At 49.8% G+C, this 24,469-nt stretch overlaps 1 protein-coding gene across 1 annotated transcript in view; it reads right to left on the minus strand.

The window, feature by feature from the left end:
• The window catches only part of TTLL11 (tubulin tyrosine ligase like 11), a 220,079-nt gene that overhangs the window by 13,670 nt on the left and 181,940 nt on the right, over positions 1-24,469 (minus strand). Inside the window, exon 9 of the mRNA XM_080927546.1 lies at positions 17,938-18,044. Within this exon, the coding sequence (XP_080783672.1) occupies positions 17,938-18,044 (107 nt within the window). The remainder of the gene's footprint in view (positions 1-17,937; positions 18,045-24,469) is intronic.

Here is a 24,469-nt window from a genome sequence, read left to right on the forward strand (position 1 = left end):
AGATGTCCTACCACCGTTGTCCTTGTCCCGACAGAGAAATGAGTAAGCGTGGAGTCAGAGCCATAAATAGACCTTGTAGAAAAATCACTATCTCTTGAAGCCCACGGCACCAATGACAGACAATCAAGGGTGAGAGTAAACATTCCATCTCTCATTAATCACAGGTCACAGGCTGGCCCTGGCAGACTGACCCAAGGTCCCGGTCTCCTTCCATCTGACATCACCCGATTCCACTGTAACAGACGAATGTTTCAGACTCCCTGGGAAGATGGTACATCAGAACTGATCATCCTTCCTTCACTGACTCATGCCATTCCAGAGATCATTTATGTGACCAGTGGCTTCAGGGGTGCTCCGAGGCGCCATACTTATTTCTCAGCAAGTTGTCGACGTCTTTGGCTTAGAAAGAACAACGGAGACAGCATATCCCAGGACCTTACATGGCAATTATGCCTCGAAGGGGAAATACAGACTTCTAGCACTCGGCACAGCTCACTTAACTATCAAAGCAAAATTCTAGGTAGGAGGTGCTCTAGGACCCCCACCCTCTCCCCTCTTTCTTTGGTTGTTCCCCTTTGGTTTGGAGTCCAATTTGTTAGTTGAAGGGATGAGAAGCTGCTGACGGAATGCAACCCTCAACCCACTACGTAGGTGCAGGCCACCTCTGGGACCTGCCTGCCGGAAAGGCAGGGGAGAAAGTGCCTGGGGCAAGGGTAGAAGGGAAAAAAAAGCCTGTGACTTCTTGTATTGCCCTTCGAGGTTCTGAGTCACAGACTATCCTCTCTGACACTGTCACCAGTGGTCATCTAGAAGTGTGTGCTGATTGCTGTCTCTGATATATCCGTGTGGGACGGAACTCACAGGGTTTTCTAGACATCAGTAACATTTCTGTATGATTCTGTGTGTGCCGAGTGCTGCACTTTACTTTTCCTTTTTTTCTCTCTTCCTTCCCTTTCTTCCCCCCCCCCCTTTTTCTTTTTTCTTTCCTTCTCAGACTTCTACTGTGTCACCTAGGCTGGCTTCATTTCTACCTTCCTGCTTCAGGCTCCCCAGTGTTCAGGTTCTGAACAAGGACGGCCACACTCCTGTGCTCTTGGCACCTCCCTGTATCTGCATATACGTGTCCAGTCAGGTTTTTGAGACTGCACAGAAGTTCCTAGTGTGCACATACCTTAAGCTTTAAAGCCCCTCCCACTACAACGGGACACTTCAAATGTTCCTTTTTTCTTCTGTTCTTGGTGCTATGCTCACGTAATGTTGTAATGAACATCTTTGCACACCTATCAGAACACGCCATACTTGAAGGAACCATGCCTTCCATCTGACACTTCTGAGTCACATCCTGCCAAACTCTCCTGGGATTGGGACCCTGAGTGAACAGTTGGGAAACACTGCACAGGAAGGTCTTCTCTTTATTTGCTCGTTTACTTAGAGACACGTTCTTGTGTGGCCGAGCTGGTCTCAAACTTTCGATGCAGTTGAGGATGACCTTGAAACCTACCCCTTGAATGAAGGTTCCCGCCTAAGTCTTCTCTGTCGGCCACCAGCCAGCCTGGGCCCTCTGGAGTGTAACTGGCTGCCTGAGGTTCCATCTTTCTCTCCCTCCTTCTCTCTCTCACACCCACCCCCTCAGCCAAACCTTGAAGGCATGCCTCTGCAATGCCCTCCTTTCTGGATTCAGGAGAGGACTGCTCTGGGCCATTCCGGTCTAGCATACTTTTTGAAGGAGTGGGTGCCTTCCTTCCCCTCCACCTTTACCTCTTCTCAGCTTCTCTCTGCAGCATCCACTGAGTGGCAGCTCCTTATCCCTGTCCCTCGTCACTGCCACTTGGCTCCCTGGTCCCCTTGTGCTTGGGTCCTAAGGGCTCTCACCCCATTGAGTCTCCCTTGTCCCTTTCCCTGTCCTCTCTGAAGTCATTTATTACCAGAGCTTTAAATACCTTCAGTGACTGTGAGGAAACGATGTCTAAATTCCTCCCAGTCCTTATCTGCAGGCCACAGGGGGTTTTTGCCTCCTGGATACCTCATTAGCATCTCAAAGAATCAGTTGAAGGCTTCGCAATCCTGCCTTTTTGCCTACCTAGATAAATGACACCTCCACCTACCTACTTTGGGGAGCCAGAAGCCCGGGGTCAGTTGTGAAACTTCTCCTACATCCCCAGCTTCCTGCAACACCAGGCAACGCCAAGCCCTGCTCTCCACCTGCTGGGCTGTGGGGCACCTGCACCCACCTTCTCTGCCCTCCTGCCTCCACGCACCCCCTCACTGAAACTCTGCAGGGAATCCACTGTGCAAGAGCTGCTCCCAAGCCCCTCACCCCCTCCTCCAGACATCCCAGTCACCAGCACTACCCACGGCTACTACAATGCCCCATCCCTGCATCCCCCATCTTAGCTCAGTTACTACTGACTGGCACCCCCCTCACTGGCCCACCTCCTGTGAGAACCCACTCTTTGTTACTCACATCAAAAGGTATTTTATTTTACAGAATTATCAACAAATGCGTTGATTACAGGAATGTTTCTGTGTTACTTGTCTGCCTGACTGCTCTGAGCAATGCCGCGTGTGACACAGAGATGTCACAGCCACCCAGCCTGGGCTACCAGTCACTATCAGTGAAGGTGGGAAGTGACTCATGCCGGCTGTGTAGCTAGCTTGACTTGTTCGAGAGAGTGAGTGTGTGTGTGTGTGTGTGTGTGTGTGTGTGTAAAACCAATCTGTCTGGCCTGGAGAAGACACCTGTGAATTAAGCTTCCTTCCTAATTAACCCAAGCCAGGTGGGACAGTGGGTCCCCCTGGTCCCCCTGCAGGGCAGCTGCATAGACTCTACGTCCCCTTGTGGTGGTCCTCTATATCCCAAAGATGGCTGGTGGTGTCCTGTTACTCAGCTGCACTTTTGAGAATTTAGAGAAGCTGAAGGCTGGGCCTCCAGTTAAGAAGGTGAGCTGTAGGGGTGATGTCCACTCCCAAGGGGACACAGCCCTACCCTCAAGGAACTCTTCTGAGCCTGCCTGTCACTTGGAGAGGTGAAAGGAGGTAGATCGGTGTCAGAAAGAAGATGGAGCTGTGGGTTTCAGCTTGACTCGCATTACGAAGGAACGTCACATTAGAATACAAAAGCGGGGGAGGAGAAATGCTCCTTTATGCCGGAGTTTATTTTTGTCACCCTGTCAGAGAAAAATTGCAGCCCTGGGGGCATTGGAGCTGCACAGAATTACCCAAAACATTAACATGCAAATTGCCTTCTTTAGAGAGGGTAATTTTATTAGTGCTTGAAAATCAGAAAAACCAGTTTCTTTCTTGTACCTTGCCTGGGAGCAATCCTATCCTGGTTAGAGCCAGCACACCGGGGAAAGTTAAGGAGAGACTTGAACTGGTTAGGGTTTTGTCATCTCCTCTAGTCACACCCTTAGCACAACAGCTGGTGGCTGCTGGGTGGTGCTGCCCGGGATGGAGAGAGCAAGTGACTAACTACCTCATGATTCATCAAACAGCTTCACTAGAACAAGAATCAGCAAAGTGAAGGCCATGTGCCTCAGAGCCCGATGAGCAGCAGGGGACCACTATGGGACTTGGAAGCCTCCGCTCTGAGAATCAGGGGCCACCTGTTCCTGTGGACGCTTAGTCACGTTTATTCTAGAGCACATTTATTCCACTGAGCTAAGTTACAGACTCCAAAAGAGAACTGGGATTGGGCAGGAAGGCACTTGTGGGTATCAGAGAAGAGGGGGGGAGGGGAGGGGAGGGAAAAGGAGAGGAGGGGAAGAGGAGAGGATGCTGGGGGGCGATGTCAGGAATGGACACAGCACTGTTAGGCAGGAAGGGGTTCACAAGGACTGAGCAGAGGGGAAGAGGTGGGAGCCGTGGACAGGAATAAAGGTGCCTAGGGCGGGGGAGGGAAATGGGGGAGGGATGGGAGTGGGGATGCAGAGAGTGAAGACAGGTCAGCAAAGGTGCCTTCAAAGGCTGCAGTGCTGGCTCTGATTCACTCTGCTGTTTGTAACTTGTAGGGCCTGCTTAGAACAGAAGAAACCACGTGCCCCATGGGAGTTTAGGGGGGAGGGGGTTTCCCAGCCCCAGGATGCCAAAATGACAGAAGGTTCTATGAGGCTGCGATTACATAAGGCTGCCTCCTCTTTCTGAAGCAGTGAGCAGGAAAAGCAGGGGCAGAGACGCCCACGGCCACCAAGAAGCTTCTGGGTGATGTCAGGTCTGCCCCAGCAGATCTGTGCTCTCTTCCTGGGAGGCTCCACATCCTTCCTCATCCTTGCCTGGATGGCAGCTGTGGCATTTAGCCATGGTGGGGGTACGAGGAACGTCTGAGAGATGCAGTGGTTGTCTTTGCAGAAGCCCAAGGGGAAGGGGGATTGCTCTGTGCATTTGGAGCCGAGTAACTCTTTGCTGGGGATTCCCAGGGCATCATGGGAGTTTATCGGCACCCCCAGCCACTGCCTGCTGAATGCTGGTGACAATTCTTCCCTCATTGGTGACCACACCCTGATGCTCACACACCAGAGAACCTGGGGTACTGGCTTTAAGCCCTGTGACTTTCTGTGGCCATGAAATGAAAGCACGTTTGAGAAAGGCACCTTGACACTGAGCTTTCTGCTGGGTGAACCTGGCCTGGCTGGGACGCCCAAGACCCCAGCACAGGCTGACCAGATGGATGCCCAGATTTACCCCCAAGATTTCATAGAAAGTCTCTGCCAGTAACACGTATGACATACGCACAGTAACTGCTGGCTGATGGGAGCTGAGTGTGAGCAAGTTCCGGTGGGGGTGGGGTGGGGTAGGGTAGGTGGGATGGGGGTTTGGTGGAGGGTCATGCATTTATGGATGAAGCCCCAGGCCCCCACTGTATCCCAGACTGGCCTTATACTTGTGATCCTCCTGCCTCACCATCTCAGGTGTTGGGGCTACAGGTGTACACCACCAAGCAAAGCAATTCTCAGATGGCCATTGTGCTGGCATCTGCTGTTATCTTCTCTGGCCAGGATGTGGTCTGGATGTAAAATAAACCTGGCTTGTGACCTGACACAAGCCAGAGTCCTCAGAGAGGAGGGAACCTCAATTGAGAAGATGCCTCTGTGTTTTGAAAATTAATGATTAATGTGGGAGGGCCCAGACCATTGTGGGTAGTGGATTTCGGGTCCTCAGCTGGTGGTCCTGTTGATTGTATTTCAATAGTTTATTTAATTTTATGCCTATTCGTGTTTTTGCCCACATTCATGTCTGTGTGAGGGTGTCAGATGTCCTGGGCCCGGAGTCTCAGACAGTTGTGAGCTGCCATGTGGGTGCTGGGAATTGAACCTGGAGGATCAGCCATGAGCCATCTCTCTAGCCCTGGCTCTGGGTGCTACAGAGGGCAGGCTGAGCAAGCCGGTTAGCAGCACCCTTCATCCATCCTGTCTGCAGGTGCCCGCCCTGTGAGAGTCCCTGTCCTGACTTCCTTCAGTGCTGAACTATGAAGTCAAAGCGTAAGCCAGATAAACCCTTCCCTCCCCAACTTGTTTTTGGTTTTGGTGCTTCTCTATACTAATGGTGGTCAGGGCCTCAGTAAGGCAGGGCCTCGGCCTTACAGGGTCCGGCTTCACTGGAGAAGGAAACTTTAGGTAAAGCCAAAGGCAACGGGACAGGGGTGGGGGAAGGGAATAAGACCAAAGACATGTGAGGAAACCCCGGGCCTCTGGCACTGGCAGCCCCAGCAGTGAACACAGCCTGGGCCCAGGCAAGATAAATATAAAACTCTCAGAAAGGAGAACTCGCAAGAAAGTTAAAAATATTTTGAACTAAATAAAAGTGCAAACAGAACACAGTGGAATGTGTGGGACACGGTGTAGTCAGATTCACAGAATCAATACATGGATTAGGCAAGAAGTTCTGAACTGGAAAAAAAAATGTTTCCAGGCCGGGTGTGGTGACTCACACCCTTAATTTCTGTGCCCAGGAAGCAGAGGCACATGTGAATTTGGGCCCAGCCTGGTCTACACAGTGACTTCCAAGCCAGTCAGGGCTACAGAGAGATCCTGTCTCACAGAAAAAAAAATTAACAAAAAGGTTTTATTTTAGGAAATGGAAAAAAAGAACAAATTCAAAATGGCCAAAGAAATAATGGAAATCAGAAAACAAATTGATGAAATTAGACAGGAAATCAATGAGAAAAATCAATAAAACAGAGGAGTTTATCCTTGGGGGGGGGTGGGGGGAATCAATAGAATTGATAAACCTCTAGCCAGCTTAACTGAGGAGAAAAAGGAGATCATTAACTACTAATTATACATTACTAATATCAGCAACTCGAGATTCCTAATGTTAGTATCAGAAGAGTCCCCCTGACTCCAGGACCGTATTAGGTAATATAAATATCATGTATGACATCTATGCCTATAAATTTAGTAATTTAGATGAAATGGACCAGTTCCTTTAAAGATACAGTTTACCAAAATTTATGTAAGGAAGCTTGTGATCCGACGAATGTAATAGCTACTAGAGAAAGTCAGTAAATATTCATAGCTTCTACCCCCAAAAGCACTAGACCCCAAAGGGCTCGCCGGTGAGTCTCCCAGATGTTTAAAAGGAAATGAAGTTAAGTTCGAGTGTTCTGGAACATAGACGGAGCACAGGTTGTTCAGGTGTGTGCTAGCATCCTAGGAGCTTCCTGGCTTTCTTTGTTCTTTCTTCAGTTTAATTCCTTTGTGGTCTGAGATCACCTTATCTAATTCTCTGCTTTCTGATGCCGCAGGTCTGTAATCCCAGCCACCCAGATGCTTTGCTAGTTAGTCTGGGCAACTCAATGAGAGTCTGTCTCATAAAACAAAACAAAACAAAACAGGGGTAGGAGTGTGGCTGTGTTGTAGAGAATTTGTCTAGTATGTAGGAAGCAGGTCCTGGATTCAAGTTCCAGTCTTGAAAAATGTATACACACACACACACACACACACACACACACATACACACACACACACACATACACACACACACACACACACACATACACACACACACACACATACACACACACACATACACACACACACACACACACACACGCACACACACACACACACACACACACACACACACGCACACACACACACACACACATTACTGGAGATTTTATGGCATATAACACAGCACAGTTTGGTTAATATTTCATAAGAAACATGTTAAACACATCAACCAGATCAAGCCCATGAACCAAGTGTTCGGTCCTGTATCCTGACTTGCTTCCTGAGCACTTCCCGAAGGGGCTGCATTCATGTGTGGCACTGTGACGTGAGGGAGAGGACTGACCTTGGGTTTCCTGCTCATTGCCATCTCTGGCCATTTCCCTTGTTCTAGAGCCTGCTCTGTCCAGAGTTGACAAACGCCCACCATCCCAGATTTGGTTTGTGTGAGTGAGTAAATGTCTGTCTTCATCCCTTTTCTTGACTATCTGTGTTTTTAAGGCTTAAATGGTTTTTGTTTTTTTATTATAAATACCATAGAGTGGTTTGTATTTTTATTTTGAATTATCATCATGATCGTGATCATCATCAGTAGAAGCCCTGGCTCTCCTGGAATTCACTCTGTAGACCAGGCTGGCCTCAAAGTCAGACAGAGATCCACTTGCCTCTGCTTCTGCCTCCCAAGTGCTGGGACTGAGGGCAAGGGACACTATAGCTAGTTTGTTTTCTTGTTTTTAAAATCTTCTTGAGAGGTTCCACATTTTAATTGATGTCTTTGATGTGGGATGTAAAACCATGCCAGGAAGTTTGGTAAGGTAGAACAGGTTGAAACCTGGAGACTTGGTGGGCACACTCCTGAGACTTAGGTGACTTCCTGCTCCCTGACAGATTCCTGGCCTGGAACATGTACCGCTCTCCTCACATAAAGAAATGTGTCCTGTGGTCATGTAGGCCCAGAACAGAGTTCTCCATGCTAATGAGGTACCTAGAGGTCTGGAGAGCTTAGCCAATAAGCTTCCCTTCCCAGACATTCCTCTCTCCAGAGGAATTTAGTCTCAGGTCTACCCGGAGAAGGGGTATTTTCCATCATGAACAACCAATAAACTGTTTAGAACCATGGACTGTCTCTTTTTATCAAGATCCGCATGGGGAGCCATGGAAAGGCATTGGACTACAGAGCCACAGCTAAATTCTCTCAAAGAAGGCCTCTGCGCTCCCAGCCACAACTGCCACCAAGCCTGCCTCTGCCAAGCTAAGGACAATCACTACTGGGATAAGCCAGAGCTTCCCTTTCCCTGAGGTATCTCCAGCCCATGGGCCCCAACTCTGTTTTCAGCTCTGCCGAGACTCCCAGCAGAGCTGGATGTCCAAGGCTGTCATGGGATGAACAGTCAAACTCCTCGAGTTTCGACCCCCAAGAGGCCATGCCCAATGGTGGGGCAGATGCGGACTCACAATCTGAGGCTTTCACATTTAAACCCTTGGCTGATATAATTGGATTAATATCTGTCATGGTTGCAACTGCTTTCTATTGATTGCCTCTGATCTTTCTTTTCTTTTGGAATCTTGAAATCAGCCACCTTTGGTTTCAAGCAGGACATTTTATATGGATATTTTCTTCACTTTCTCTTTCTTCACTTTCTCCTTTCTTTCCTCCTTCTTTTCTTCCTCCTCCTCCTTCCCTTCTTCCTCCTCTTCCCCCCTTCTTTCTTCTCTCCTCCTCTCCTTCCTCCTCTTGTCTTAAAGAGAGTAGACCATAGGTGTGTGATACCAGGCTAGTCTAGCTTAAGATGTATGTTTAACTAATAACTCCATTTTCAAATACCAATACGTCACTTCATAGAGAACTGAAAAACATCTAGATGACTTTGCTCTAAAATTTTTGCTACAACTCCAAAAGCAAATCTATTAAAGAAAAAAATGAAACAAGGAAAGTTGGACTTTTTAAATTAAAAACTTGTTTTGATAAAGATATTATTTTAAAAGTGGGGTTGGGAGTATAGATCAGTAGATGAGCACTTGCCCAACATGTACAAGATCTTCAAGTTTAAACCCAACATGAGAGAGGAAAAAATAAAGCAAAGTTAATAGACAAATCATAGACTGGAAAAATATTATATATATATATATATATATATATATATATATATATATATATATATATATATATAATGAAAAACTTGGGTCTACAATATGCAAAGAACACTTAAAACTCAACAATAAAAAAACCTCAAATTTTAAGAAAGAACCAAAGATCTGAAGAGATGCCCCCACACACAAATGTATACAAAAGGCAAAGAAGCATATGAAAATGTGCTCAATATTAAAAATTTGTACTGAGGGCTGGAGAGACGGCTCAGGGGTTAAGAGCACTGACTGCTCATCTGGGCGACCACATGGTGGTCTGTACCGGGATCCGGTTCCCTCTTTCGTTTGACGTTCTCATCTGTTGTGTATGTTATCATGTGAGTGTGGAGGTCAGAAGACAACTTGCAGAAGTAAGTTTTCTCCCACCCTGTGGGTCCCAGAGGTTGAATTCAGGTCATTAGGTTTGGCAGCAAGCCACTTTAACTGGTGAGCCATCCTACTAGCCCCTCACCCTCCATTTTTTATTCTTCCTGGGTCCCCAGCTGATTAGATGGGACCTGCTCCCATCAAGGGTGAACCTTCCCCACTTAGTCCACGGACTCACATGCTAGTCTCCTCTGGAAACACCCCCACAGATATATCCATATCAAGTGTTTTACCAGCTTTTTGGGTGTTCCTTAGACTAGTCAGGTTGACAGCTAAAACTAATCATCATGACCATATGGTCGAACAGCTACATTGGTGGGTATTTGTCTATCCGTGTAAAACACCTCTGTCCACACAAAACCTGCACATGAATATTTATAGTTAATTCATCCCTCACTACTAAACAGGGGGGCAATCAAGACACTCTTTACAAACTGTGATTGTGCCCACTTAATGGATGGCGATTCCAAGACTCAAATGATGAGCTATCAAGAGAAAAGGCATAGAGGATCTTAAAAGCACACTGCTGGTGAAAGAAGCCAGTCTGAACAGGCTAGGCACACTATGATCCCGACAGTCACAACGTTCTGGAAAGAGCAGAATTACACGGAGTCAAAAGCTCACAGTGGATGCCAAGGGCTCCGGGAGTGTGTGTGTGTGTGTGTGTGTGTGTGTGTGTGTGTGGTAAATAGGGCATGGAGAGGCTTGGGGAAGTACAGTTCTCTTCAGTAATGCAGGGCTGATGTCCCAGGTCCTCATGCAGTTGTTAAAACTCATAGGATGTGGGCTGGACAGAGATGGCTCGGCAGCCAGGAGCACCAGCTGCTCTTCCAGAGGACCTAGGTTAGATTTGTAGCACCTGTTTGGCTGCTCACCACCATTTAGGTTTGAGACTCTCTTCTGGCCTCCATAGGGACCAGGGTCTCACGTGATACAAAGACATGCATGCTGGTAAAAGACACATACAAATAAAATACAAAAAAATATGAAGAATTAAAAGAATAGTAAATAGAACGTGCAATGAAAGAGAGCAAACCATCATGTAGAGCCACTGAATTTTATCACTATAGAATAATGGAATAGGATGGTGCTTGTTCATCAGTGGTCGTGTTTGGGGACCTGTGTATGAGGGAAGGGAGGGGAGTCTGCACTGTCTGCTCTGTGCTTGTAGAATCTGGCCCATGGGCAGATCGCTTGTGGTCAGGTTAGGATGTGGCCCCTGGCAGAATCTTTAGTTAGACCTAGTGGGTCCAAATGCTGCTGTGGATTAGGTGGGTGACTGTGGAGGTGGCTCCTCAGCTGTCCGGTCCTTCTTCTCCAGCTTTGAACCGAAAAGAGGAATCTCAGCATATTGGGCACATACCAGAGAGCATTGGTCACAGTAACAGCAATGCAAACATTCCACTGGCTCCTCTGGGGACTGAATGACAAATGACAGAAAGGAGCCCTTATAGTTGAGTGCTTTCTACATGTCTGTCATTGTCACCAGCGGCCTTTGCCAAGACCAGGAACCAGACTGTCACACCAGACTCTGCTCTCCCATCTCCTGCACTGGGAATGTGTGGGGGTGGGGCTGGTGCTCATGCCTTCCAGGGTCTGGGAACTAAACTCAGCCTCCTTCCTTGCTGTCCTTGATGGCCCATGTGAGTGGCCTCTGTTCCCCAAGGTCCGTGTGAGTGATTTCTGTCTTGAGAGCTTTACTCTCGACCTTTTGGAACTTCAGTTCCCTCCTCTGGAACAGGAATAAGACAGAGATTCCTGGGAGGGGGGTATCCTGCTGACAGCTTGGACGCCATCTTCTCATCTGCACAGCACACCTATATCAGGAGTGATGCCAGTTGGAAAAGAAAGAAAACACATCGGATCCACGCGTCCTTATAAATCTTGATACCACCTTCCCCAGGTAGATGTCCAAGGCCCTGTTGCAGGGGCTGCTGAGAGGTGACTCTTCTCAGAGATCTCTGACAGTGACTCCACGGCCTGTTGGCTTGTCCCCTGATTCTGAGCACTGCTGTGGTGGCAGTTCCCAGGAGATATGGGAACCGAGGTGTGAGGCATAGGGAGGTGGCGAGAGGCAGTCAGCTTCCTCCCTTCTGCCCAGTTCTGGTGCTCAGATGCAGTGTTTCCTTTGTGGCCTATGTGACTGAGGATGAGGGAGGCCAGAGACAGTGGGTACGAGCACACATCACAGAGCGGGCAGCTCACGGTGCACCCTGTGTCCCGCAGACCTTGAAGACCCACATCTGAGCCAGGGAGAAGTCAGGCTGGCATTCTCCTCTCACTTGCTTTTATTAAGAATATGTCAGCTACTTTGTGAGTGTGTTGGACATCTATCCAGAGAGAGCTTTTGAGGTAATTTTGAGGTAACTTCAAGGCTGAAGAAAGTGGTCGGTCCCAGGACACCTCCAGGTGGGGTGGGGCAGCCATGTATATGCATGCGGGAGGTCTTGCTGAACATGCCAAGTAAAAATACTTTTAAGTATTTCAGTACATCGTCGACTAAATACGTTTCAGTAGGAGCGCATTCCAGCTGAACAGAGTACAGGCGTCACAAGATTTGCATAAGTCAGCTGAGGAAATTTGGTGAGAGACTGCAGGGAGCTGCAGACGCCCACAGGATGGGCGGGCTGGCAGGGTCTGATCCATGCCATACATGTGTGTGGAGCGTCAACCACGCGCCAGGCACAGCAGTAGGTTTCGGTGGGACACAAGAACCGCCAGCTGTAGCTGATTGGTTTACCTGACAGCAGACACCGCACGGAGGCTCCGTGACTACACACACAGGCTGAGTGGAGCAGAGAGGGGGGATTATCCCTGGCTTTGTGCATGACAGGAGGGGATCTCTGGGAGAGGCAAGGACCCTGGTGAAGAACTTTGAGGTGGCTGGCACTCTGCCTAGAGTGAGGAAGTGAACCCCCTCCCTAGAAGTGGCATGCCCGCAGGGAGGAGCTAGGCAGGTACATGACTGACTTCCTTGTCTGAGCAGAAGGTATTAGCTGATCTCACCCAAGTGAGAGGCCTGGACTCTTGTTGGGCACTAAAAAAGCCCACTGCCATTGTGTCCCACCCTCTGAGCAGACGACTCAAGGGAAGCTTTTCTTCCTACTTGTCTCTAACACCTCGGGGACCTGGTGCCTGGATTAGTTTTCTGAGCACAGAGGCAGACCCTGTTGGCAGCTTCATTTCATAACGTTTTCTTTTTGGCGAGGCAGGCAGCAGGGCCCTGCTCGCTTCACAGGTGTTGGGCAGGGCCTCGGAGGAAGTCAGGCAGCTTGCTCCAGGCCACGGAGCTGTCAAGTTACCATGCCCAGGGTGAGTCCCCCATTCGTCTGACTCTAGAGGCCAGTGGCTTTGAGTAGATTGTCGCTCAAGGGCTCAAGAGATGGCTCAAAGATTTAGAGCACTTGCGGCTCTTGCAGAGGACCTGGGTGATTGCCAGCATCCACATGGTGGCTCACAACCGTCTGTATCTTGCTCCAGTTTTAGGGGGATCCGATTTCCAGTTCTGACCTCTGCAGAAACCAGGCACATGCATGGTTGACATATCTACACACAGGCAAACCACTGGTACACATAAAATAAACTGAATAACTCTAAAAAAGGGAAACGATAGCCACTCGCTCCAGGCCTGCCTGAAGGGTATACGCAGGGACTCCGAGGGCGGTGAAAATCGTGTATTTCATAAAAAGGTCCTTAGCCACACATCAGATATTAAAGTGTGCATTATTAGATTTCTGCCTCTAAGTCTCAGTATGTATGTATGTATGTATGTATGTATGTATGTATGTATGTATGTATGTATTACGTTTTATTGAGATTGGGTCTCCCTGTTTAGCACAGGCTGAGACTCAGGTGTGTGCTGTGAGGCCTGGCATCTTAAACCGGAAACAGACTGTGTTAGAGGGTGGATGCCCAGCTGCTGGGACCCAGTGTGGCTCCTGTGATGAGGACACATTGTATTGCCCGGTCTGCATGCTGCCTTCATCTCTCACCACACAGATGTGCCGTTGGACTCTGGACTCTGAGTGCAATTGATGTGGAACCACTGCATCTCCATCCACAGACGTTTCCTCACTTGGCCCTGGCTGCGGCATCCCGGCCTCGCTGAGACTTTTGTATTCTGCTAGAAATTCTAAGCTTGGAAATTAAAATCCTTCATTTGGGGAAGGGAAAAAAAAAAAAGACAATTACACTGGCAAGCTGGGGAGTGTGAGCTGCACACTGTTAAGTTCCACCAAGCTCCCGAGCAGACTTTGACATTCAGAGAGAATATTTACGGAGGAGAATCCAGGGCACAGACTCCTCGGTGGGGAGAGGAGGGAAGCCAACCAAGGTGGGGAGCCACATGTCTGAGGATGTTACTGTAAAGCTTCTGTTTTGGGTGAAGGGTCTTCTGGATGTTTATTGCATTACTAAAAATAGCTCAGTGCAGGGGCTGAAGTGATCGCTCAGCCAGTGAAATGCTTGCTTTGCAAACAGGAGATCTTTGAGTTTGATCCTGCAGAACACATCTCAAACAAACAAACAAACCTACCAGGTGGTGGCATATACTTGTGAGCCCAGTGAGGGAGGAAGAGATTGGCAGATAGGTGGGGTTCGCTGGACAGCGTACTCTAACCTGCCCCCAGAAATGCAGGCATACTGTATTCTGAAATCAGGGTGGGCGTAGGCTCCAAGATGACAGCTGGGGGTCTCCTTTGCTCTCTGAATTCATGTGCGCACAGGGTACCCCAGCTGCCCACCCAGTACACCACACACACACACACACACACACACACACACACACTATACACAAACATGCTACACAACACACACATACGCAGCCAATATACAACACACACAATGAACAACACAACTCACACACACCCAATACATATCACGCACACACACACACACTACACACACACGATAAACAACACATACCTGCACACAGGTGTTAATACCCATTACGAAGGCCAGATAGGAGCAGGGTGGGCACAGACGTGGCAGAGGTGACTCAGTGTCCAGGGACATCGCTGAGGCCCATTTCCAAACACCAGAGGCACAACAAGGAGAGAATGGCTTGAGGAGCTCTCCTCACAGGAAGTGCTTTTTCTCACTACTTTGGGCTTTTTCCAAGCCACGTTTCCAGTAGCACTTTCTTACTCCTCCGCATCAGTAGCAGAGTCACCTGATGTATGTGACCTTTGTTCCTACGGCCTCAAGTGCCAGAGATGTAGACTGAGCATAGTCTCACGGAGTCTGGGTGAGCTCTGGGGAGGAGCTGATAGGACTTGTGTCCCACTGTGGGTGCTGGGGTGGTGGGCAACCTGTGTCACTGGCTGCTGCACCACACTGACCCAGTCAGCGAGGTCACGGCTCCCACGGGCTGTGCTCTCCTCCCAGTTCTCTGTTCTGAGTATGTGGTAGCCTTAGCTTCATTTGTCAACTTATTAGATACTAGCCAGGACACGCAGACACAGGCACACGCAGAGACACTGAGCTCCAGATGCAGGGACACACAGACACACAGAGAGACCTGGACATACAGACGTACACTGGCCAGCATGTCCTTGGACTAGAAGGAGGCCTGAAGATTCCTTGGCTTCACAAGAGGAAGGGAAGGGGAAGGAACCGAAGAGATGGACAGATGGGAAAGAGAGGGGGAAGGAAGGGAACTGAAGGAGGCAGGGAAGAAGGGAGGGAGGACAGACAGAAGGACTCACTCACTCTCTGGCATTTCTGCAGCTTTCCCGCAGAAGCAAGAACCACACCCAAGCACAGACTTCTGCTCTCTGGGAGCTTGCTGAAATGCCCTGTAAGGCTTTAGCTGTCCTTTCTTGTTCGTCGGTGGGGGTGGGGTGGGGGCTGGGCAACCTTGAGAAGGAGGCAATAATGGTCTGATAACAGGGGCTCCATCTCTACAGCACAGAGTAGCTTCCATCCCTGCCTTTAATTCCCACCCTATTTCCCAGGCCCCCAGCCCCCGCCGCATCAACGGAGACAGGAAAATAAAGTCCAAGGAAGAGGGTAGGGAAGAGGGGAGCTTGGAAGGACAGCCACAGCTCACACACTCCGGTGTCCTTCCGGTAGGTTCTGTGCTGGATGAGGTGACACATGACAACACATTCGGGTGATTAGCGTATCTGTCAGGTTAACATGTCACTTCTCTGTTGTGAGGACCGTACGGCTCTTTGAAACATACAGCGTTATTGTTACTACCCCTCCCTGCCTCCACATCACCTCAGACTCCTGACACACAAGCCCTGTCCCCTCTCTGGTCATACAGGGAACAGACACTGCTTCTAGGTTAGAAACAGTACTTGGGGTAGCTGAGACCCGAGTTCAAATCTTGCCTTTGGCACTCATTGCTTTTGAGTGCCTTTTGCTCTCGGAACCTCAGGACCCTCATCTGCAAAGCTACAAGAAGAGACCACAATAAGCACCTACTTGACCTATACAGATGCAGACACTTGGGGGATCCCTGCCCCAGCTTCACTTGTGCTAAATATACAAATATTTCTCACCTAATTGGCTTGCTCAGCAAAGTAGAGAGACCCTGGCAGACCCCAGAAGCCCTTCGCAGAGCTGATATCGTGGACACCGGCCCTCCCCCTTCCACTTACAGAGAGCGATTTTAGGAGCAAACAAAACACGCAAAGCTATTTGGGTCGAACAATGGGCCAGATGGTAATGCTGGTTGGAAGCAATAGAACATGATAAATAGCTTCCTGCTGCGACTCCTGATCAATTTCAATATTTAATAATTCCACTGCCACCCCTCCCACTGCTCTGGCCCGCTCCACGGGAGCCTGCGACACACAGCTTTAGGCTGAAAGAGCAGGCACTCCTTCCCTTTCTGAGGGTGTCAGCAAAAACGTGATGACACAGCTCAGCTACCACATGGGCTCAATCCATCCTCGAAATGATAATTAACCTGCCTACGTGTCCTGCAGGTGTGCCCTCTTCGGACCAGGGAGGCTGGAAGGCGCTGCCAGCAGATGTAGGCTCACCTGGCTGACTCAGTGACTGCTGGCCTTCCTGGCCTTTGAATTAAGGGGATCAGCAGGTAGACCAGCCATCTTAAGAACCCCTTACCCCCACCCCTGCCGCAAAAACGGGTAGGAGGAATTGACCCAGACAGGAAGCCCAAGTGCACTGATGGTTGAGTATCAGTCTGCCATTCATGGCCTCTTGGCCTCAGTTTTCTCCTCTGTACAATGGACGCAAATTAGACCTGTCTCCAGAACTGTAGCTGGTGTCACACATTGCAAAGCATGCAGCAGTGCTCGGCACGGTGGTAGTATCGGGCATCGTTACCAAACATGACGCTAAAGAGCAAATGGATTCCTGAGTCAGCACTGTGCAGGATGGGCTGGGCTGGCAGCACCCTTGTGGTTGGCATTTCTAGCCCACATGAGGGTGTGGGATGGTCACATAGCCTGTCCAGAGAGTCTCTTCAGCAGCAAGACAGAAAGAATCCACTAATAGAACTAATCACCCTGAGTGGTCGGCAATGACCCCAAATGCATTAGTAGCCACTGGCGCATGAGACCTCAGAGCCGTCCAGGGAACACATGCATTAGTTTTATAGCTGAGGAGCCCCAGGGTTGGAGGTGACATGGCTTTGAGGTGATGTGCAGGAGATGGTAAAACCAGTTCTCATCCAGGTCCCTCAGCTTCTGACTTCAGGCCCTCTCCATCTAACACCAGCAGGTGTGGCCCTTCCGTGTCTGGGGGTGCCTGTGTGCACCCTGTTCACTGTCACCTTGCAACCTCGGTCACTGGAGTGCTGGTCACTGTCTGTGAAGTGAGGCCCCTAATGCCTCTGTGCTGGGTCACGGGGACCCTGAATGAGAGACACTTTACAGCTTTGACCTGTACAAAAGTCAGCTACGTTAACCACACTACTCAGAGGACGGGGATGGGGAAGGGAAACCCGTCCTCTCAAAGGGAGATTCTCCTAGCGGAAGAATCAAAAGGACAAAGAACAAAGCCCGGGCTACCACAGTTACAGCCTTTGGTGTGATGTTCAAAGTCTACCACAACCCCATTTCCTTGCCCATTTTGCTCCTTTGAATCTGGTTGGAGGTAGCTTGGTGTTCATGAATAAGAAGACGGACACTCCCGCCCAGGTCCATCCTCTTCCTGGACACTGGTTTATCCAACGGGTTCTTCCTCAAGAGGTCCTTTGTCCTCCTGGGAGGGTGCACACCCTTCCTAGTCCACTCCCAACCCCTGCTACACCAGCATCACTTCTCACATGGCTCTCAACTCCTCAGAGCACCTTCCGGGCAGGAGCCAAGCTTTCTAGTCCACCCGAGGCCTGGCTGTGGTGATCGGCAGCCTACTTCCAGCAGTGATTAAGCGAAGAAAGGGGAGGCTAAGGGTGGGACTGGGATTTGGGGCCTTGGTAGCACAGTGACTCAGGGTTTAAATTCCGCTACATCCCTCTCCCTCCTCCCCGTGCCTGTCAGGCAAGGTCGCCATCAGGTACCTGTGTCCCGCTGGTCCAGGCTCACCGAGTTCCACCTCCTTGTGATGTCGATGTAGAGGATGTCCACCGCTGCCATGGACAAGCTGCTGCTACTCAGCTTGCAGTTCCTGCCGTGACAGGAGAGAAGGCGCGTTACTCCACGGTGGGAATTCCCTCAGGCTGTGCACCTCTGGAAATCCACAGGTAGGTCCTTGGAGGCGGTCATCTGTGTGGGGCACTAGCAGCTCAGTTAGTGCCCTGTACAGAGAGACTAAGGCAGGGGGAGCTTGCACGAGAAAGCAGCCAGGAGCAAGCCCTTGGCAGGCACCCATGACCTCCCAGCCTGACTGAGAGGGGTCAGCCCCTGCTGTTTAAGACACCCCAGCTGCTCCAATGGGGAACTTGTCTTTGCTCAGGGCACCCTACCCCCATGCCCGGAACTGCCGGAGGTCAGCGGAGGAACAGTGGGATGAAGGTTTCGAGTGGGAACTGGGGATAGAGGCCGTGGCTTTAGTCTGGAGCTAATGAGTGGGCTGTAGAGAGCAAAGCTGTACAGAGAGCCACTCTCCAGTGGCTCTGCCACTGATGGTCACTGAAAAGCCAGGCCTGGGCAGGTCACACCCCTTTCTGCCCTGGGGCTTAGGTGTTCTCTGCGTCAGCTGGACCTCAGACAGCCTGGAAGACCCTGCCCACTCCACTCCCAAACAGAAACCGGACTCTCTTTTTCTTTTGTTTTTCTTTTACACCTGTTTCTTTAAGTGGTGCTGGGAATGGAACCTCGGGCCCCATCCATGCTAGCCACACCCTAGCTTCCGGAACCACCTAGCCAAGAAATACTCCTACGTATGTGTCTGCATCCTATGGATTATATCCAGGGTGTGAGTTCTGCCCTCTCCTGCCAGTGCAGGGCAGCTAGCTGTCTGTGTCGCATTTGCACCATCTGGTAATGAGAGCTCACCGCTGAAGCAGGCAAAGCCATCACTGTGGTACGGGAGCCTTTCTTCCTGGATCTCGCCAGATGAATCCTTGAGATCCAACGTGAAGACAAGGGGCTTGGTGTCTCCTTACTTCACCTCTCTTATCTTGTCGCCTGATAGTTTTATATAAGTACCGAATCAGCCACTCACAGGCCCAGACTTGCAGAGTAGAAAACACAGGCTGGGCCCACTTCACTGGAGAGGCCTTTCCACACTGAGCTGCATGCTTGCTCCTGACCATCTGGAGGCGTCAGAGGGCAGATTCCTCTGGTGCTTCCTCTGCTTAGGTGAGGGGAGTCTGGTGTCAGCAATGGTCCTTTCTGTCTAAGCCACAAAGGTGGCCTTTGGAGCCCTCTCCCCTCCACGGGCTTATTTGGTTGGGAAAAGTGGGTGGGTGAACAGCAGCTAGATGCTCACTTTGGCTTCCTGACTGCTAAAAGGAAACCAAATACCTGTCCACACAGCTACTGAGGATGCGTGTGATGCCTGGTACCCAGGGTCCTGTGAGTCCTGAGTCCTCAGTCCTCACTTTCCATCCCCTCGGGCCACAGACCAAGCTTTCATTGTCCCTTTGAGGTAATGAAACCTAGGTCAAAAGAAAAAAAGCCTAGGGTAGCCATTGGCCTATCTGCCTCCATTAACCACCCCCCCCCCCAATAGACTGTTCTGGAAGGCAGGATTTACCTAAGAGTCCTTAAGAATGGACTATGGGCCAGCTGCCTGGGTGTTGTGGCTATATCTAATGCTCTATGGGCAGTTCTGGTGTATCACATCCATGACCCCAGTTGATGATGAAGTGCTTCTCTGATGTCCCATTTGTCATTATTCCCTGTGTGAAAGTCCCCACGGGTTTCACTGATGAGGTTTTGATTGACAAGCATGACTGGCACCCAGAGGCCCCTCTCCAAATCCAGGTCCACTCCTTAACCACGGTGGCTGGGAGTATGCCCAGCATGGTGTCTGCCTTGGCATACTCGCTTGCCCCTCCCTCCCCTCCCTTCTTACCACCCGTCTGCATTTTCCAGACCATCAATTCACATCCTGCTCGGTACTTCAATCACAAGCTGCCACGGCAGACTTCAAAGCACATCAGCACTCAGTTATTGAGCCTTAGTAACAACGTGTCAGCGGACGCCAAACCTTTCCTGTCACCTGTCACCAAGATGGCCATCTCTATTGGGTTCTGCTGGGGACAGTGCTCCAGTCTCTTGAGTCACACTGTCAATGTATGCTGCTAATTTCCAGAGCTTCATTAAGAAAAGCCCATCGCCTTCTCCTAGTGGCCACACCTGCGTCCTCAGCGGAAGGATGGTGGGCTGCCTGGCTTGCTCCATGGGTTAATGAGGGATAAAAGCAGAAACGGAACTGACCACTGGTATATAGTTATTTTTTTTCCTGACAGGAAGAAAATAGAAGTGTCAAACCTTTAGCAGAAGCTGTAATTTACCAGGGAGAATTCTCCATTTATTTCCTTTCCAAGGTAACCCATCCTCCCCGGCAGTACTGCCAAATGCAGTTGATTACGATGTCTTCAGTTGCAGCAGAGAAGGGATGGCCTGTGTTGGCTGTGGCGGATGGGAAGCGCTTTAAGAGAATTGAGATCCTGTGGGTATTTCTTGGGCAGGCGTTACCTATCTGCAAAGTCCTTTCCTGCCCAAGGTCTCAGAATCCCTCCAAGTGCATGTAAGGGAGGGATCCCTGGTCTCATTTCAGTGTGTGTGGAGAGGATGAGGCACAGAGAATCAACACTTGCCTGGGACTTCAGGTCCCAGGGCACAGTCTGCACCCCATTTCCCCTTGGAGATAAAGGAGCAGGTAGAGGAGCTATGGCCCAGCAAAGGGTACTGGGAGGAGCAGGAGGACAGAGGCACAAAGTCTCAGTTTACTAACCACAGGCCCAGATGCCTGTTGGGGAGTTTTGGGACAGAAGGGTTCTGAGAGATAAGCAGGGCCTCACAAAGGCAGGGTCTCCCAGGTTTGTTCTTTGGTTACCAGATATTCTCAATGAGCTCAAATAGAGTCTTTAGAATGAGGGACTTCAACTACCGAGCCACTAAATAGAGAACTTATCTTCTGCCAGGGTGGGCAGCAGTGTTCAGGGCCCAGTGACAGGGCAGCACAGCTCTCAGGGGGACATGGACTGTGACAGCTAGATAGTTCCCACCATGGGGCGCAATCTCCCCTTAAGCCTGGGACATGGTTTGTCCAATGAATGGGTGGAAGGACAAGCTCTTCAGTGGCGAGAACTCCGAGAAATGGGGCCTGTGCGATGCTGGACATTTTCTAGAAGAAGGACGAAGGTTTGGGACATTGGTTTTGTTGCATGTCCTTGGTAACAGCACAGAAGTTTGTTATGTTCTGTTGGATGGAGACTCCCCACCGGACAATTCCCTAACAGTGATGCTCCACTCGTGGCACATGTGGAGAAGCCTATGACGACGGAAGCCTTCCCCAGTGATGGAGAATCAGCTGAAAGAATTAAGCCCTGTGCGGTTCTTGTTTTTTCCCCCCTCAGAATGGAAGGAATCTGAGTACCTATGATGGGAGAGAGTACAAATCATTCAAGCTCATTAGGAGCCCGAGTAGAGCAGGATTTGAAATGATCATCCCATTTGCCCCTAACTGCTGATGTCTCATGGGAAATTTAGGGACCAACTTTTTCCACTCCACAAAATCCTATTTATAGAATTTCTTTTATGTTCATTCTTTTCTGTGGAGAGAGAGAGAGAGAGAGAGAGAGAGAGAGAGAGAGAGAGAGAGAGAGAAACAGTTTCCCCAGCCCAGAAGCAGTTTCCCCAACCCAGAGAGGTTTCTATAAGGTAAAAGGTATTCAAACAGCCATATTTGTTTATTACAAGAGGAGTGGGCAGCTATCTAAGCATTTGGGAGTCGGGGAATGAGGTGTTTTAAACCATCCATGGTTTTTAAGACTACGGAGCAGTGCACAAGACTTTGGGAAGGAGCGGCCACAGAGGGACAGTTTCAAAGTCACCAAGGAGTTAATGAGAGAGGGGAAAGCTGCCTTCTTACGCTTCTATTCTAGAACATTCTAGTAGACCGTGCCTTTCAGAGAGAATCCCCCCTCCACTGCTGCTCTCCACTATGAAGCACATTAATATCTCCATACAATAAAGGGGAAGTGGGAAGAAAGCAAGGGAAGAACGTGTCCTTTAGTTCAAAAGAAGACACGGGATCAGAGGCATCGGGAGTGGTGGAGCGGGGTTTCAAAGCGTGGTCTCACAGAGCGGGGGGCTGCAGTTTCCCGGGAATGGCCCTGGCTGGGGCCAACTGTTGATTCCCCAGCTGCGTCCAGTGGGAAATGCAGGGCACTATGGAAAAACTGCCTGCCATCTATTATCGGATGTCTCCCCGCTGATCTATCCTCCCACTGATCTACCGGGAGCCTCATACAGATACATTTCTCCCGAAGAAGGCTGCCAAGCTGAAGTATCAATTAGACAGCTTTTATTTCCAGGAGAAATAGGAGCTGCCACACCCTGGCAATTATTATAAAATACATTTTCCAGAAATAAAAAAATAATAATAAAATAAAAGGAGCTCAATTCACGGCGGTGCTATGTGCGATTATCACCCCCCCCCCCCGAGAAAATGGTGCTCCCGGCTAGTTAGAGCATCTAGACAAGAGAATGGCGGTTCCTTATTTCTCATTCTCGGAGGAAGAGAGCGGGAGAAGGTGGCCGGGCGGACATTAGCATAATTCGCCCTGAAAACTGCTGATCTGTGCTGCAGGTTCTGAGAGACGGACACCGGAAATAAATCCCGGCGACTGTTTATTATTATTTTTTTCCTTCTCCTCTTTAAGGAGTGCAGAGAGAGAGTAGGTGGGATTCGAGGGCGAGTTCAACTTTGGGCGTCTGCGGGAGCCGTGAAAGAAGCGTGTGGCGCCCCAGGAATATGTCTGCTTCGAGGCTCTCCTGTGAAGGGCACTTGGTTCAACTCGGCATATGGCATAAATATTATTAATTCATAACGAAGTAACAGTTAAACCGAAGTGGAAAGGAGAGAGATAGAGAACAGTCGTTAGCAGGTGGTGAAATGTAATCCACAAGACTGAACATACCCAGATAAATTGGAAAGCAGAGAATTATCATATTTTGCTATTAAGTTGCCATTGGGGTTTCCTGGGAGGCCGTTAAAGGGGGCGTCTGTGACCTAGTGCAGTTTCACTGCTCCTTCCAGCATCCTTCATTAGGGCAGGCGTGTGCTGGGTAGCCTTGTTGTCTGGGTCCATCTGCTTGAGCTGCCTCTTGGCCACCTGAAGATGCTCTCTTCCTGTCACATTCTGCTGCAGCTCACTGATGGCCCGGGCTGCCCACAGATGGGAAGTGGCGGCTGCAGAACCTGACAGTCCCTCATGGTGAAAGAATCTCGTGCAAACGTGGTTGCTGATGGTGGAGAGAATCACAAAGCCTGTCATGCTTTGCGGGGATATTTTTGCCATAGGCCCATTCCGACCCGAGAGCTATTTAGAAACAATTTTAATTGTTTTCCCTTCGAGATTGTGTGAAATGTGGGGTTTTTCTTAAAGGTGTGTCCTGGGCGCTCAAACCAAGTGTCTGTCACTGGAGGCCTCTCTGACAGCCCTGCTTTGGTGGGGTCCACGAATGGTTAAATTTGTTCTTTCAATACTGAGATTTTACATAAAAATAAATATGCGTAACTTCTTTGGGAGAGGCCCAAAGCTCTGGTGACATTAAGTGTGCTGCTGATGGTCCCCTGAGACAGCATCTCCAGCCACAAAGGTCACCGTGTGTTTGGGGGAAGGGCAGGTGAGGGGAAGTTCTTCATCTCGTGTGCTCCAGAAGCAGCTGAGTCTGGAGCTGCCTGGTGTCTCCAAATCTCTTCCGCGTCTTCCGGTTGAGGAAAAGTTCCCCAGGAGCGGCCAGGAAGCCTCCCAGAATCTATCCCATGTCCTCTCTCGGATCACAGAGCCTCAGGTCCAGCGCAGCCTGAACGCAGCATCTTTCTTCACTTCTCAGCTTGGGCCACAGGAAATCCTTCCGCTGGCTCTTCCTGCTGCCCTGGTGTTTGTTTACTGCTCACCCAATGACAGTAGTAGGGCAAACCCTGCTTCCGCCAGGCCATCGTGGTGGGTAAAACTTCACTGTTCTTCAGTTGTTCGCAGCTTCAGCCGGGAGCCCTTGCTCACAGCCTTAGACGTTGCCGAAGGCTGGTTCTGAAGAGTCTGTTTCTCGTGCGCTGTTAGTTGGGGAGTCCCCGGGGAGGGAAGGGCTTCTTCATCTTGTCTTTGAACGTCCTAGACAGCTTCTTGGGAGGAGATGGGTATGGGACAGATGTCACAGGATCTGTGTTCCTCACGTATTCTGACAGTTCCCCAGATGAAGCTCAGCTAGCACTTTGGTCCCTTCGGTTTTCAATGGAGACTTCTGTGCCGTGGTGCAGAAGCTAGGCAGGCCCAGAGTGTTCTTGTCTTTGCTTTGTCCTTATGCACTTCAGATTAGGGTCCTCTATGTTCTACAGCTCAGATAAGACTCTCCAAGAGGTGGAGAACGCCTAACTACGTGTCTTCTCTTTTGCAGTGTGATGAAACAGTC

This window comes from Micromys minutus (assembly GCF_963924665.1).
Source record: "Micromys minutus genome assembly, chromosome: 13".
Lineage (NCBI taxonomy): Eukaryota > Metazoa > Chordata > Mammalia > Rodentia > Muridae > Micromys > Micromys minutus.